Source organism: Arabidopsis lyrata (genome assembly GCF_000004255.2).
Source record: "Arabidopsis lyrata subsp. lyrata unplaced genomic scaffold ARALYscaffold_3, whole genome shotgun sequence".
Lineage (NCBI taxonomy): Eukaryota > Viridiplantae > Streptophyta > Magnoliopsida > Brassicales > Brassicaceae > Arabidopsis > Arabidopsis lyrata.
Window position 1 is genome coordinate 7869633 of NW_003302553.1, and position 10224 is coordinate 7879856.

At 37.7% G+C, this 10224-nt stretch overlaps 3 protein-coding genes and 1 long non-coding RNA gene across 5 annotated transcripts; 2 read left to right on the forward strand and 2 right to left on the reverse strand.

Annotated features, from left to right (window-relative positions):
* Nucleotides 1-342: 342 nt before the first annotated feature.
* On the reverse strand, nt 343-1633 carry LOC110229891 (putative F-box protein At3g18330). The gene has a single exon (XM_021031002.1). The coding sequence runs from the start codon at nt 1504-1506 to the stop codon at nt 343-345; it is 1164 nt and encodes a 387-aa protein (XP_020886661.1). The 5' UTR covers nt 1507-1633.
* A 1169-nt stretch (nt 1634-2802) lies between these two features.
* On the forward strand, nt 2803-6839 carry LOC9321319. 2 transcript variants are annotated; one of them, XM_021031977.1, is made up of 10 exons: nt 2803-3155; nt 3537-3757; nt 4050-4284; nt 4361-4530; nt 4614-4753; nt 4831-5008; nt 5123-5460; nt 5673-5860; nt 5941-6297; nt 6376-6839. In XM_021031977.1, exons 2-10 carry the CDS (start codon nt 3573-3575, stop codon nt 6604-6606), a joined length of 2022 nt encoding a protein of 673 aa, XP_020887636.1. In that variant the 5' UTR covers nt 2803-3155; nt 3537-3572; the 3' UTR covers nt 6607-6839. The 2 variants fall into 2 exon arrangements, with proteins under 2 accessions (XP_020887636.1, XP_002883125.1); XM_002883079.2 differs by having other exon boundaries at nt 2809-3155; nt 5616-5860.
* Nucleotides 6840-6914: 75 nt separating this feature from the next.
* LOC9319193 (VQ motif-containing protein 20) lies at nt 6915-8336 on the reverse strand. The gene has a single exon (XM_002885207.2). It carries the CDS (start codon nt 8013-8015, stop codon nt 7185-7187), a length of 831 nt encoding a protein of 276 aa, XP_002885253.1. The 5' UTR covers nt 8016-8336; the 3' UTR covers nt 6915-7184.
* Nucleotides 8337-8809: 473 nt separating this feature from the next.
* Nucleotides 8810-10029, forward strand: LOC9319194. Its single transcript, XR_002333310.1, has 4 exons — nt 8810-8991; nt 9430-9498; nt 9648-9771; nt 9864-10029. It is a non-coding gene; the product is annotated as an uncharacterized LOC9319194 (long non-coding RNA).
* Nucleotides 10030-10224: the final 195 nt, after the last annotated feature.

Consider the following 10224-nt stretch of genomic DNA (forward strand, 5'->3'; position numbering starts at 1 on the left):
TAACTAAGAATAGTTGGCCAACATCCACTGGTTGCATTTACTCCAGTACAAAAGCCTTGTACATGTTTAATGAATCACTTTTGTTAATGACTAAGAAAAGCTTGATATTTTGAAACATAATTCTGGTCTCTTCTTTAGAAATCTGCTCTACAAGACATGTTTTGATCATAAACTTTAAAAAACTGTGTTTAAAGCAAGGAACACTGATCAATTAATTGAAATATCTGACAGTACAACATCTTCATAAAATATCAGTTCAAATGAGTATTCAAGCAAGATAAATTAAGAAAACACACACACACACACACAAAAGAGAGAGAGATTACATGTAGTAGAGCTTGTTTAGTCACCTCTTTTAATTCCAGCTCTCTCGATTTGAACCAAACTTGGAACATAACCAAGAATAGTTGGCCAACATCCAGTGGTTGCATTTACTCCAGAATCAATTTCTTTGACTTTACTATCCTCACCAACAATGTATACCTTGTCTTTGGACTTGTCCTCGTCTCCGTCTTCCCTCCAACTCACACAACACATGAAGACTTTCTTCTCCTCGTCTACCAAGAAATTTGAAGTAAACGCAATTTGAAGCTCCCTGTTCAAATCCAATGCTAAGACCTTGGTCCAAGAAACTGCTCCTTCGGTGGTGGTGTCATCAATCTTACTTGTCACCCATATCTCAGTCTTGGATCTTTTATCTCGCCGATATAACAGGGAAAGTTTCTCTCCTCTAACAACGGAAAGACAATGAGCTTCCCTAAAACAATGGGCGTGAGAGGGAAAAGGAAGAGTCACAGGTTCATATTTCTCTGTTGAAAAATCATATTTGAGCAAGGATAGGCTTAAGCCCATTTCTTCTATTATATCTATACCAAGCATGTAAGCATTTCCCTTCAAAGACACGCACCGATAAGCGTATCCCAAGTACCATTCTGGACGGATACCATCAAGAACCCTCCATGAATCAGAGTTCAAATCGTAAACTTCCAAAATTTCAGAACTACGATCATAAAAGCCCATGATTTTGTAGCTCTTACTGCGGAATTTGTTCTTGTCTTGGGAGTATCCGAGAACAAAGGTTCCGCCTTCGTGGCGGGTTTGGATCCACTTGGTTTCACCAGTAAGCGGGTTCCAAACAACCATTCTTCGTTCGAGTTGGGAGGTGCATAACAATAGGCCGTCACAGTGAAAGACTCGATCTATCTTGAATTGATCAGCTGAGTTCTTAAAATACGGATCTGGTAGGATAAGCTCACCTTTTACCTCTGCAGATGGATCAGTTCCATGGAGATTGAAGCTTAGCCGACAAATCCTGAAGTTTCTCCTCAACATGAAAACCAGAAACTCCTTTTCGGCGTTATCGGAGTGCTTTCTTGCGAATCTCTTATCGTTGTGGATCAAACGGTTCCATGGTTTGCAAGTAGAGCTCAAACGTTTCAGATATGTAGCCGGAACAAAACTGAGAACCTCCTCTACCAAATCCTTTGGAAGATTTGGTATCGTCATCGTTGGTCACCGAAGAAAACGGCAGCAGGTGGCTCTCAATGCAATGTTATCATTTGATCTATTAAGATAACGTGGCTCTTAATATTATTTTAGGGTTTTGGTTTTTATCTTTCCTCTTTTGGTATTGAGCAATTAGTTTAAATTAAACCGATAAACCGATACTCAACAACACTTAGAGCATCTCCAACGGTAATAAACTATAAAAGTTTCTCAAATATAATAATTTAATGTTTTTGTAATAAATAAATTATTTGTTTAAGTTTTAATTAATTAAAAAAAACTTTAACCAATCAAATGATGGCAAGTATTAGACACAGTGTCTTAGAGTTTCTCAAATGAGACATTGTGTCTCATTTTCTCTCTTACTTTTAATTTTTTTTTTTTAATTCTTTAGACGCTCTTTGAAAAACCTCCGTTAGAGGTGCTTATGTTTTCTGCGAAATTTAAAAGCGATTTTTCATACATATTAAAAAAATATTTAATTATTCATTTAAAACAAAATATATTTTCAGATATGTAACTTGTATAGAGCAATTAGTTTAAAATTAAACTGATACTCAATATGTTTCCCGTGAAATTTGAAGACGATCTTTGCATACTATTTATTTTTCTAAGTTAAAACATAATGTACTTTCCGATATGTGATTGGTTATTGAGCAACTAATTTAAAATAAAATTATCACAAAACATAAGAAAAATGTTTTCTGTAGTGAAAATGTAATGAAAAATAATGTGATAAGAGTCGTATCATATGAGAAAAGATTTAAATACAGGTTAAGCACTCAAAACTACAAAGATCAATCCCAGGACATGACTATACCCAAGATGAGTGCAGATCGCAAAACAGGCTCGATAGTATATAGATTGACAAACAAAATAAAAATTAAAAAAGCAAAAGGATCAATGGCAACATAGAGAAACAACACTAATTAATGAATGTGGATTAATTTGAAAAATTCACGGTCTTCGGTTGTAGCCACAAAACTGTGGGTCTTGAGCCCGCCGGATGTCAGGCTCCGGTTACTCTGCGGGCATCTATCAACAAACAGCGAGCTTCTTTTTTTTTCGGTGAAACGCCGATTTGCTTTAGGTCTTTTTGGAGAAAATTATAATAAATGTTTTAATTAAAAAAATAATAAAAAAATAAAAATAAAAAGAAAAAAGAAAAATTTAAAAAAAAAAAAAAAGTGTTGTTTTCTCTCCGTGTTTTATCGGAATTTTGTCGGAAGAAAATCACACGTGATCAGAAGAGGTACTTATCTGGATTGATTATTATTTCCTACAAGACACGTGTAGAGACAAGATTAAATGAGACGGTCATTTGGTCTAATCTGAACCGTTAAAGTCTGCTGACGTGTAAAAAAACACGTTTTACCGTGTCTTAACGAAAGCACCAAGGCCGAGAACGAATCAGAGCTTTTTTCCCGATATCCGTCGCTCTCTCCTCCTCCTCCGTCGTCGTGCTTCGCTTCTCTTTGCGTGTTTTCTTATTCGATAAACCCAAAATCAAGGCAGAATCTGAGAATCAAGAGGACCCATTAGAAAACTTCTCGAGGAATCAAGAGTTAAAAGCCCTAAGTTTGATCGCTAATTCGAGAGCGTAAGGATGGTGGGCAAAAAACCGAGTTTTTTAAAACGTTTGATCTGAGGTGGGTTCGTTGAGATCATCTGATCAAATGCTCTTCGTGAAATAAACAGCAGTCTGATTTGGAGTTATTGATTTTGGAATGTTTTCGACTTTGTCAGCTTCTACGATGCTCTAGATTTGATTAGTCTCTGTGTTGGAATTTTGTGCAAAACTTTAGAACTAGCTTTCAAGTTGATCAATGAAGCAGTAGAGATCGCATAGGCAAAACCATAGTCATTTTTTAAAAATAAAAGTTAGGAATTGTTATATCTTCTGTGTCAAACCTACCGACCAACTACCTTTAGCTGAATTGCAAATTAAGTTTTGCATTGAAATCAGTTCTTGTAATCTCATATAATGGGAATCAATCTAGTTTCTTGAATGATTCTGCTAATTGTTTCAGGCAAACAAGGTAAGGGACTAACTAAGGAGTTTTGGTATGTCGAGTAAAACCCGGAATATGCTTGAAGGATTGGTTAAAGATACTTCTTTTAAATGGTTGCTTGGGAAACAAAGTTCTTTCGATGAAGAAATCGAGGAAATGGGAAGATCCCCATCTGCTGGCACCAATTGGATACCTGAGCTTTCTCCTATCGCCAATGTGGTTGTCCGCAGGTGTTCAAAGTAAGTACCATTCATCTGTATGTTTCATCGATAAGTAAGCATTTTGCAGTATGAGTTTACAGAGGCATATATGGGTTTGTCTTGTATGAAAAGTGTGTGTTTTGATAAGCTATAGTAATAGGTTTCCACATCAAGTTGCTCTAACTGGAAAGGGGTTAACAGAAAATTTGATTTTTAATTAAAGAAAACTACAATGCGGTTGTGTTTAGACATAGTCTAATGCGAGCATTGGATGCAGAATGAGGTTATCGGTCTGTCTTTATATTTGTTTGACTATATGCTATTGATGCAGAATACTCGGTGTTTCTGCAAACGAGCTGCGAGATAGTTTCAAACAAGAAGCATTTGAATCTCTCAAGCAGCCTTCTCTATTTGCAAGGAACTTTTTAGAGTACTGTTGTTTCAGGGCACTTTCACTGTCTGTTGGAGTAACAGGTCATCTAGCCGATAAAAAGTTTCGGCGCTTAACATTTGACATGATGGTTGTCTGGGAAGTCCCAGCTGTTGCTAGCCAGGCTTTACTCAGTGTAAGGCTTCTTTTTCTCATTTCTTCTGCAATCCTTATAAGAATCTTTTCTTTATCATCTTTGTCCTTTGAAATAGGTAGAAGAAGATGCAACAGTGAGTTTAGAAGCCTTCTCACGGATCGCACCAGCAGTTCCTATAATAGCTGATGTGATCATATGTGAAAATCTGTTTAAAATGCTTACTTCAGCAACGGGTGGTCGGCTTCAGTTCTCCGTTTATGACAAGTATTTATATGGACTTGAGAGGTAAAACTTTCTATCCTTAGAAGCTGAACTCCTTTGTCTTGAATCACTTTGCAGACATTTTTAAATGTCTATTTTGTCTATAGAGCAATAAAGAAGATGAGGACTCAGTCCGAATCATCTTTGCTTTCTGGTGTTCGATCAAAAAGAGAAAAGATTCTGGAAATAGACGGGACAGTTACTACCCAACCAGTTCTTGAACATATTGGAATATCAACGTGGCCAGGTACTGTTTGTATTTTCTCAATAGCCACAGTCTTGGCATGTGTACGTACCACTCACTTTTGCCACAATACTATTCAGGTCGCTTAATCCTGACAGACCATTCACTATATTTTGAGGCCTTAAAGGTTGTTTCTTATGACACACCAAAGCGATATGATCTATCTGAAGATCTAAAGCAAATAATTAAACCTGAGTTAACTGGTCCTTGGGGCACTCGGCTTTTCGACAAGGCCGTTTCTTACAAGTCTATATCTCTGTAAGGCCGTGTCTTTTTACATTTAATCGATTGAAATCTCTTGTACAACTGAAAACATGCTCTCTTTTTTTTATGAATGGTCAGTTAACAGCTTTCAATGGCTATCTGTTGTAGATCAGAACCAGTGGTAATGGAATTCCCAGAGCTTAAAGGCCACACACGCCGTGATTACTGGCTCACTATTATACAAGAAGTATTATACGTTCACAGATACATAAACAAGTACAAGATCACCGGTTTGGCAAGAGACGAAGCACTTTCAAAGGCTGTCCTTGGCGTTATACGTGTGCAAGCTCTTCAAGAACTCAGTTTGACAAATGCAATGCGGTACGAAAATCTTCTCCCGTTCAATCTCTGCGATCAGCTTCCCGGTGGAGATCTGATTCTTGAGACGCTTGCAGAGATGTCTACTTCAAGAGAGCTCCATCGATCAAATAAATCCAAAGATACAGGTTGCACTACTTCTTATCAAAATAACTTATACCTAATGGTATCTTCTTTATCTTGACCAAGAGTGTGAAAATTGAAAGCGTGTGCATTATATGATTATAGAAGATGAAATTTTCGAGGAAGTTAATGTGTAATATGTATGAAATTTATTTACCAGGGACATTACATTCCTCGGCTTCTGATGTGGTTTCGCAGCTGGGTTCTGTGTTTGGAGGGTCAAGTCCTAGGAGCAGGAGAGACACGAATAATCTTGTGGTGGGTGAAGTAGTGGTTGGAGATGTGAATCCATTAGAGAGAGCAGTGAAGGAGTCACGTAAGAACTACGAGAAGGTAGTGCTTGCGCAAGAGACAATTAATGGAGTCAAAATGGAAGGCATTGACACCAACATAGCCGTGATGAAGGTAAAGGAAAAGAAAGTTTGACAGGAAGATTTGTAACTGCGTTGTCTAAAACATTGAATTGCTTCTCTTTTCTTTGGTAGGAACTGATGCTTCCGATAATGGAAACCGGGAACTGGATTTTGTCTGTGTTGTATTGGGATGATCCTATGAAGTCTAGCGTTTTCTGTCTCGTCTCCACTTTCATAATTTGGAGGGGATGGCTTGTTTATGTCTTTGCTCTGGCATCTCTCTTCTCTGCAATCTTCATGGTTCTCACAAGATGCTTCAGCAGAGAAAAGCTCATGATCGAGCTGAAAGTAACTGCTCCTCCTCCAATGAACACAATGGAACAACTTTTGGCAGTCCAGAACGGGATCTCGGAGCTCGAACAGAACATTCAAGACGCAAACATCGTTCTTCTCAAGTTCCGAGCTTTGTTATTCTCGCTTTTCCCTCAGGTCAGCCTGCCCTCTTATATTTAACACAACCACTTCTCCTAACGCTGTGTCTAACCACGGTTTGAAACCGCTATTCAGGCGAGCCAGAAGTTTGCGCTTGCGATTGTGGTCGCAGCGACGATGATGGCCTTTGTTCCGGGTCGCTACTTGCTTTCGGTAGTGTTTGTTGAGCTTTTCACAAGATACTCACCACCACGGAGAGCTAGCACAGAACGGTTAATAAGGCGGTTGAGAGAGTGGTGGTTTAGTATACCGGCGGCTCCAGTGGTCCTTCAACATGACAAGAATAATAAGAAGAAGAAGAACTGAGGAGACGTCTATAGTTGCCACAGACGTATTTTATGTACATATATACTTATGATCTATACTTTTTATACATGTATGTATGTATGTATCTATATTTGTATGCAAATTTGTGTATTATTGAGTTAATCTCGTGAGCCAAGTCTTGAGTTCAATAAAATTATTTACAAATTTCCTTTATATGTTTGTAACAGCTCGAAACTCTTACCTCAATTTGGAAAGACAATTTATTTTTCTTATCTCAATTTTTTTTTTTTTAAATCTCTTTCACTTTTATATTATAGTCCAAAAGAAATATATTATAGTCCAAAAGAAATAAGAAACTGCGAATTGAACAAAATGAAGAGTTCTATATTTGATGCCCAACGGGAAAAAAATAAAAATGAATTTGTGAACTAAGAAAATGATCACAGAAAAATTGTTTTGAGTATAATAAAGAAAACCGGGTTGACAAAAAAAAAAAGAAAAAGAAAACCGGATTTAACTAAGGAAAAATAACTATAACTAATTTCAAAATTTATTAGTCCTTTTCAAGACCTCCTCCAATGAGAAAAAATCAAAATTTATTTTAAACGCCGGATTACTTAAAAATCGCGAAACTCCGTCAAGCCATCGAAGCCAGAAGATGAAGAAGAAGAGAAAGAGCTTCTCATATTAGGCGCGAAGAAAAGCGGATCATCAAAATTCGCAAACGGCTGATTACCGCATAAGAAATTATCAGTTGGATTCGCCGGCGGGAAAATCGGTAAATAAGCACCGTAGTTTATCCCCGCCGCGTCGTACATTGACGGTGGCGGAGGAGGATGAGGCGGTGGCTGTGGAGGAATAGCCACCGCCGAATACGGAAGAGAAGAATTAACCTGTCCATGTTCTCCGATGTTCTCATCAGTTGTTATCACTGACGACGATTCACTATCTTCACTTATCATCGTGTTATTAAAAAATATCCCCTTTCCGTTTCCGGTTCCGGCTCCGGTACCGGAGAAGCTTCTGTTGTAGTTATTATTGCCACCACCTCCGCCGCAACGATTCCGATTATTTTTTCTGTCGACGGTTAGATCAGAGACAGTCCGGTTGATTGATTTTCCCCCGGGATCTGTCGTTGCGTTACCGCCGGGATCTTCGTCGGAGCGGGACATTCCGGTGAGTTTTTGAACAAGAGCCATGAAATCTTTAGGATTAGTGTGTATGATTCTGGGAGTGTGTGTGTAAATGATCACCGGGTGACGAGGCTTCGCCGCGGAGGAGGAAGACGACGGAGACGGAGGTTTTTTAATAACGTGAGAGTCTTTGTTGACTTTTAACGTCGGCGGTGACGGTGACGGTGACGGTGAGGGAGTGTATAAGATTCCGGAGTTGTTTTCATTTGGTTCTCTCTTTGGATGGTGATGGTAGTCGTTAAACGTTGAGCTCATTTCATATATAATAAAGAAATAAGAGAAAGTGTAACGTTTTTGATTAAATAAACAAACGAATCATACATAACCAAAAGTAAGTTTTTTATTGAAAGTAAAACGAAATGACAAAATTTAGATTCATTTGGAAGATATGAGAGAGTGGAGGAGATGTTGGCTTTTATATAAGCTTGGTACTTCTTTTCTGGCTGTTACAGTGAGCCACGTGTATTCTGGTGAGTGTTTCAAGTGAGCACTTAGTGCCACGTAAGTAAATCATGTAGATTAGTTTATGAGGCTAATAAACGGTTAGAGATTATCGCCACTAGGTTGCTAAAATCCAGGTTTAAACTTCAAAATGTAAATGATTAATTGAGATAATTATGGATGATCACATACTAATTTCCATTTTTTGCTGTTTAGTTCCGTTATCTGTAACTATAATCGTGAAGAAATGAATCGAATTTAACATTTGAATCGTAGTAGTCGAGAGGTCTGAACCAGTTAAACCGTACCGCCATAACCATTCTCTACATCATCAGATATTGAATTTAACAATGGCTTCTTCTTCTTCTTCTGTCCATTTCCCTTAAAGGATCAACCCGACCCGATTCATTTGTGAGTGAGTTTCTCTGATTAAGTTTGTTATTTCACTCGCATCATCCTTGTGTTAGCTTTCTGTGTATCGGATTAGGGTTTGTTTATAGAAGAAAATGCTCAGATGTCTGTTGCATATAAGCCTTCACATTACTGATGCAACTTATGACATCAAGTATAGAGTGAGATCAGTCGAGGTAATGACGGGCATTCTTTTGTTCAAAACTTTATATATATGTATATTGCTTATCTTGGTTGGGATTAGTATTTGAATTGAAAGTATTTTCAAATAAGTCTCTCTGTTTCTTCATGCGTGGCAGGAGCTAGAGAGACCATTGAAAGAGTAGCTCCTGGAGCTTTGGCCAAGAAATTTTTAGAGCATATTTAGGAACTCAAGTGTGTAAGTTTTCTGATTGCACCTCAAGTTTCAATTTACTCGAAACTCTTTACATATCCTTCACATTTTTGGTGCATATATTCTCTTACCTCAAAGTAGTCTCTTTTATGATAGGTTATCTTCACAAATGAGATTTTCCCTTTTTATTCGACTCAGTTTTACTACAGATAGCACAGCTCGTTAATATGTTGCATCTTCACTTGCTGTTGGATATCCAGATTCTTTGCTTATATGTCCACCAGGTTGTATTCCAGGGCATCTAGTAGACCATGAGAATTTGACTATGGAATGCTGTGGTTAATTTATCTTTCTTTTTGGAAGATTCTTGCTAGCTGCAATTTCCATATACACTATTATAATCTTTTTCCACGACAAGTGTTTGTCGTTTTTTTTGATAATTTTGCATTGGCAACAACCTTGCTTCACTTGCTTGCGTGCCAGATAGAAAGTAATATCGTCAGGTGTCCTCATCTCGAGTTTGCTGAAAAGATGATAGCTGCATTTGTTCATGTAAGAACAAAGGGGAACTCCGTTGGTGGTGTTATTACCTTCATTGTTCGGAATTTTCCTCGTGTTCTCCCACTTTACCATTGAAATAATCTGTGTTCAATTTCTAAATTATTGATTTATTGATTACTAAGAAACTTATATGCATGCAGGCGCTTTGGTACACCTAGGCCTGGGCGTTACATGCCTGCTATGTTACTGTTCTGAAGGAGATAACATTTCTGAAGCATTTCTTCTAGCGGAGGCTGTATCTAAGCTTACGGGACAAGTTCCATGGTAAATAGCTCTCTTCTTTCAAGGGTAATAACATCTCAAGCAATTAATAATGGAAGCGGATGAAACTTACTATAAATTTTCTTTCTATGCAGGGGAAGAAGGTGGGAAATGGCTGATACCGTATTCGTGGAAGAGTATGTAATGTATGGAGCTCCTCCGGATATGTCCATGTTTTAAGACTGTTATTGGAACTCACTGAGTCAGACACATTTGTTGTTGTATTAGTAAAATCATGATCCAATGAGAAGTTTGTGAACATTTGAGATGGTTTAATCCGATAGAGACCTTATTTTTTCAAGGTTTTTTCATCATCAAATTCAAATCTGCTACTATATAATAATAAATACAGTAAAACTTCTATAAATTAATACTCTACTAGATTCGGACCCGCACGTTCGTGCGGAGTTATGTTTGTAGATGTATTTATTTGGTATAACATTCATTATCCTACCT

Coding starts and splice junctions, on each gene's coding strand:
- LOC110229891 (XM_021031002.1), bottom strand. CDS start 1,506: ATGACGATACCAAATCTTCCAAAGGATTTGGTAGAGGAGGTTCTCAGT.
- LOC9321319 (XM_002883079.2), top strand. CDS start 3,573: ATGTCGAGTAAAACCCGGAATATGCTTGAAGGATTGGTTAAAGATACT. Junction 5,009..5,122: donor TCTTACAAGTCTATATCTCT/GTAAGGCCGTGT, acceptor TATCTGTTGTAG/ATCAGAACCAGTGGTAATGG. Junction 5,861..5,940: donor CCAACATAGCCGTGATGAAG/GTAAAGGAAAAG, acceptor TTTCTTTGGTAG/GAACTGATGCTTCCGATAAT.
- LOC9319193 (XM_002885207.2), bottom strand. CDS start 8,015: ATGAGCTCAACGTTTAACGACTACCATCACCATCCAAAGAGAGAACCA.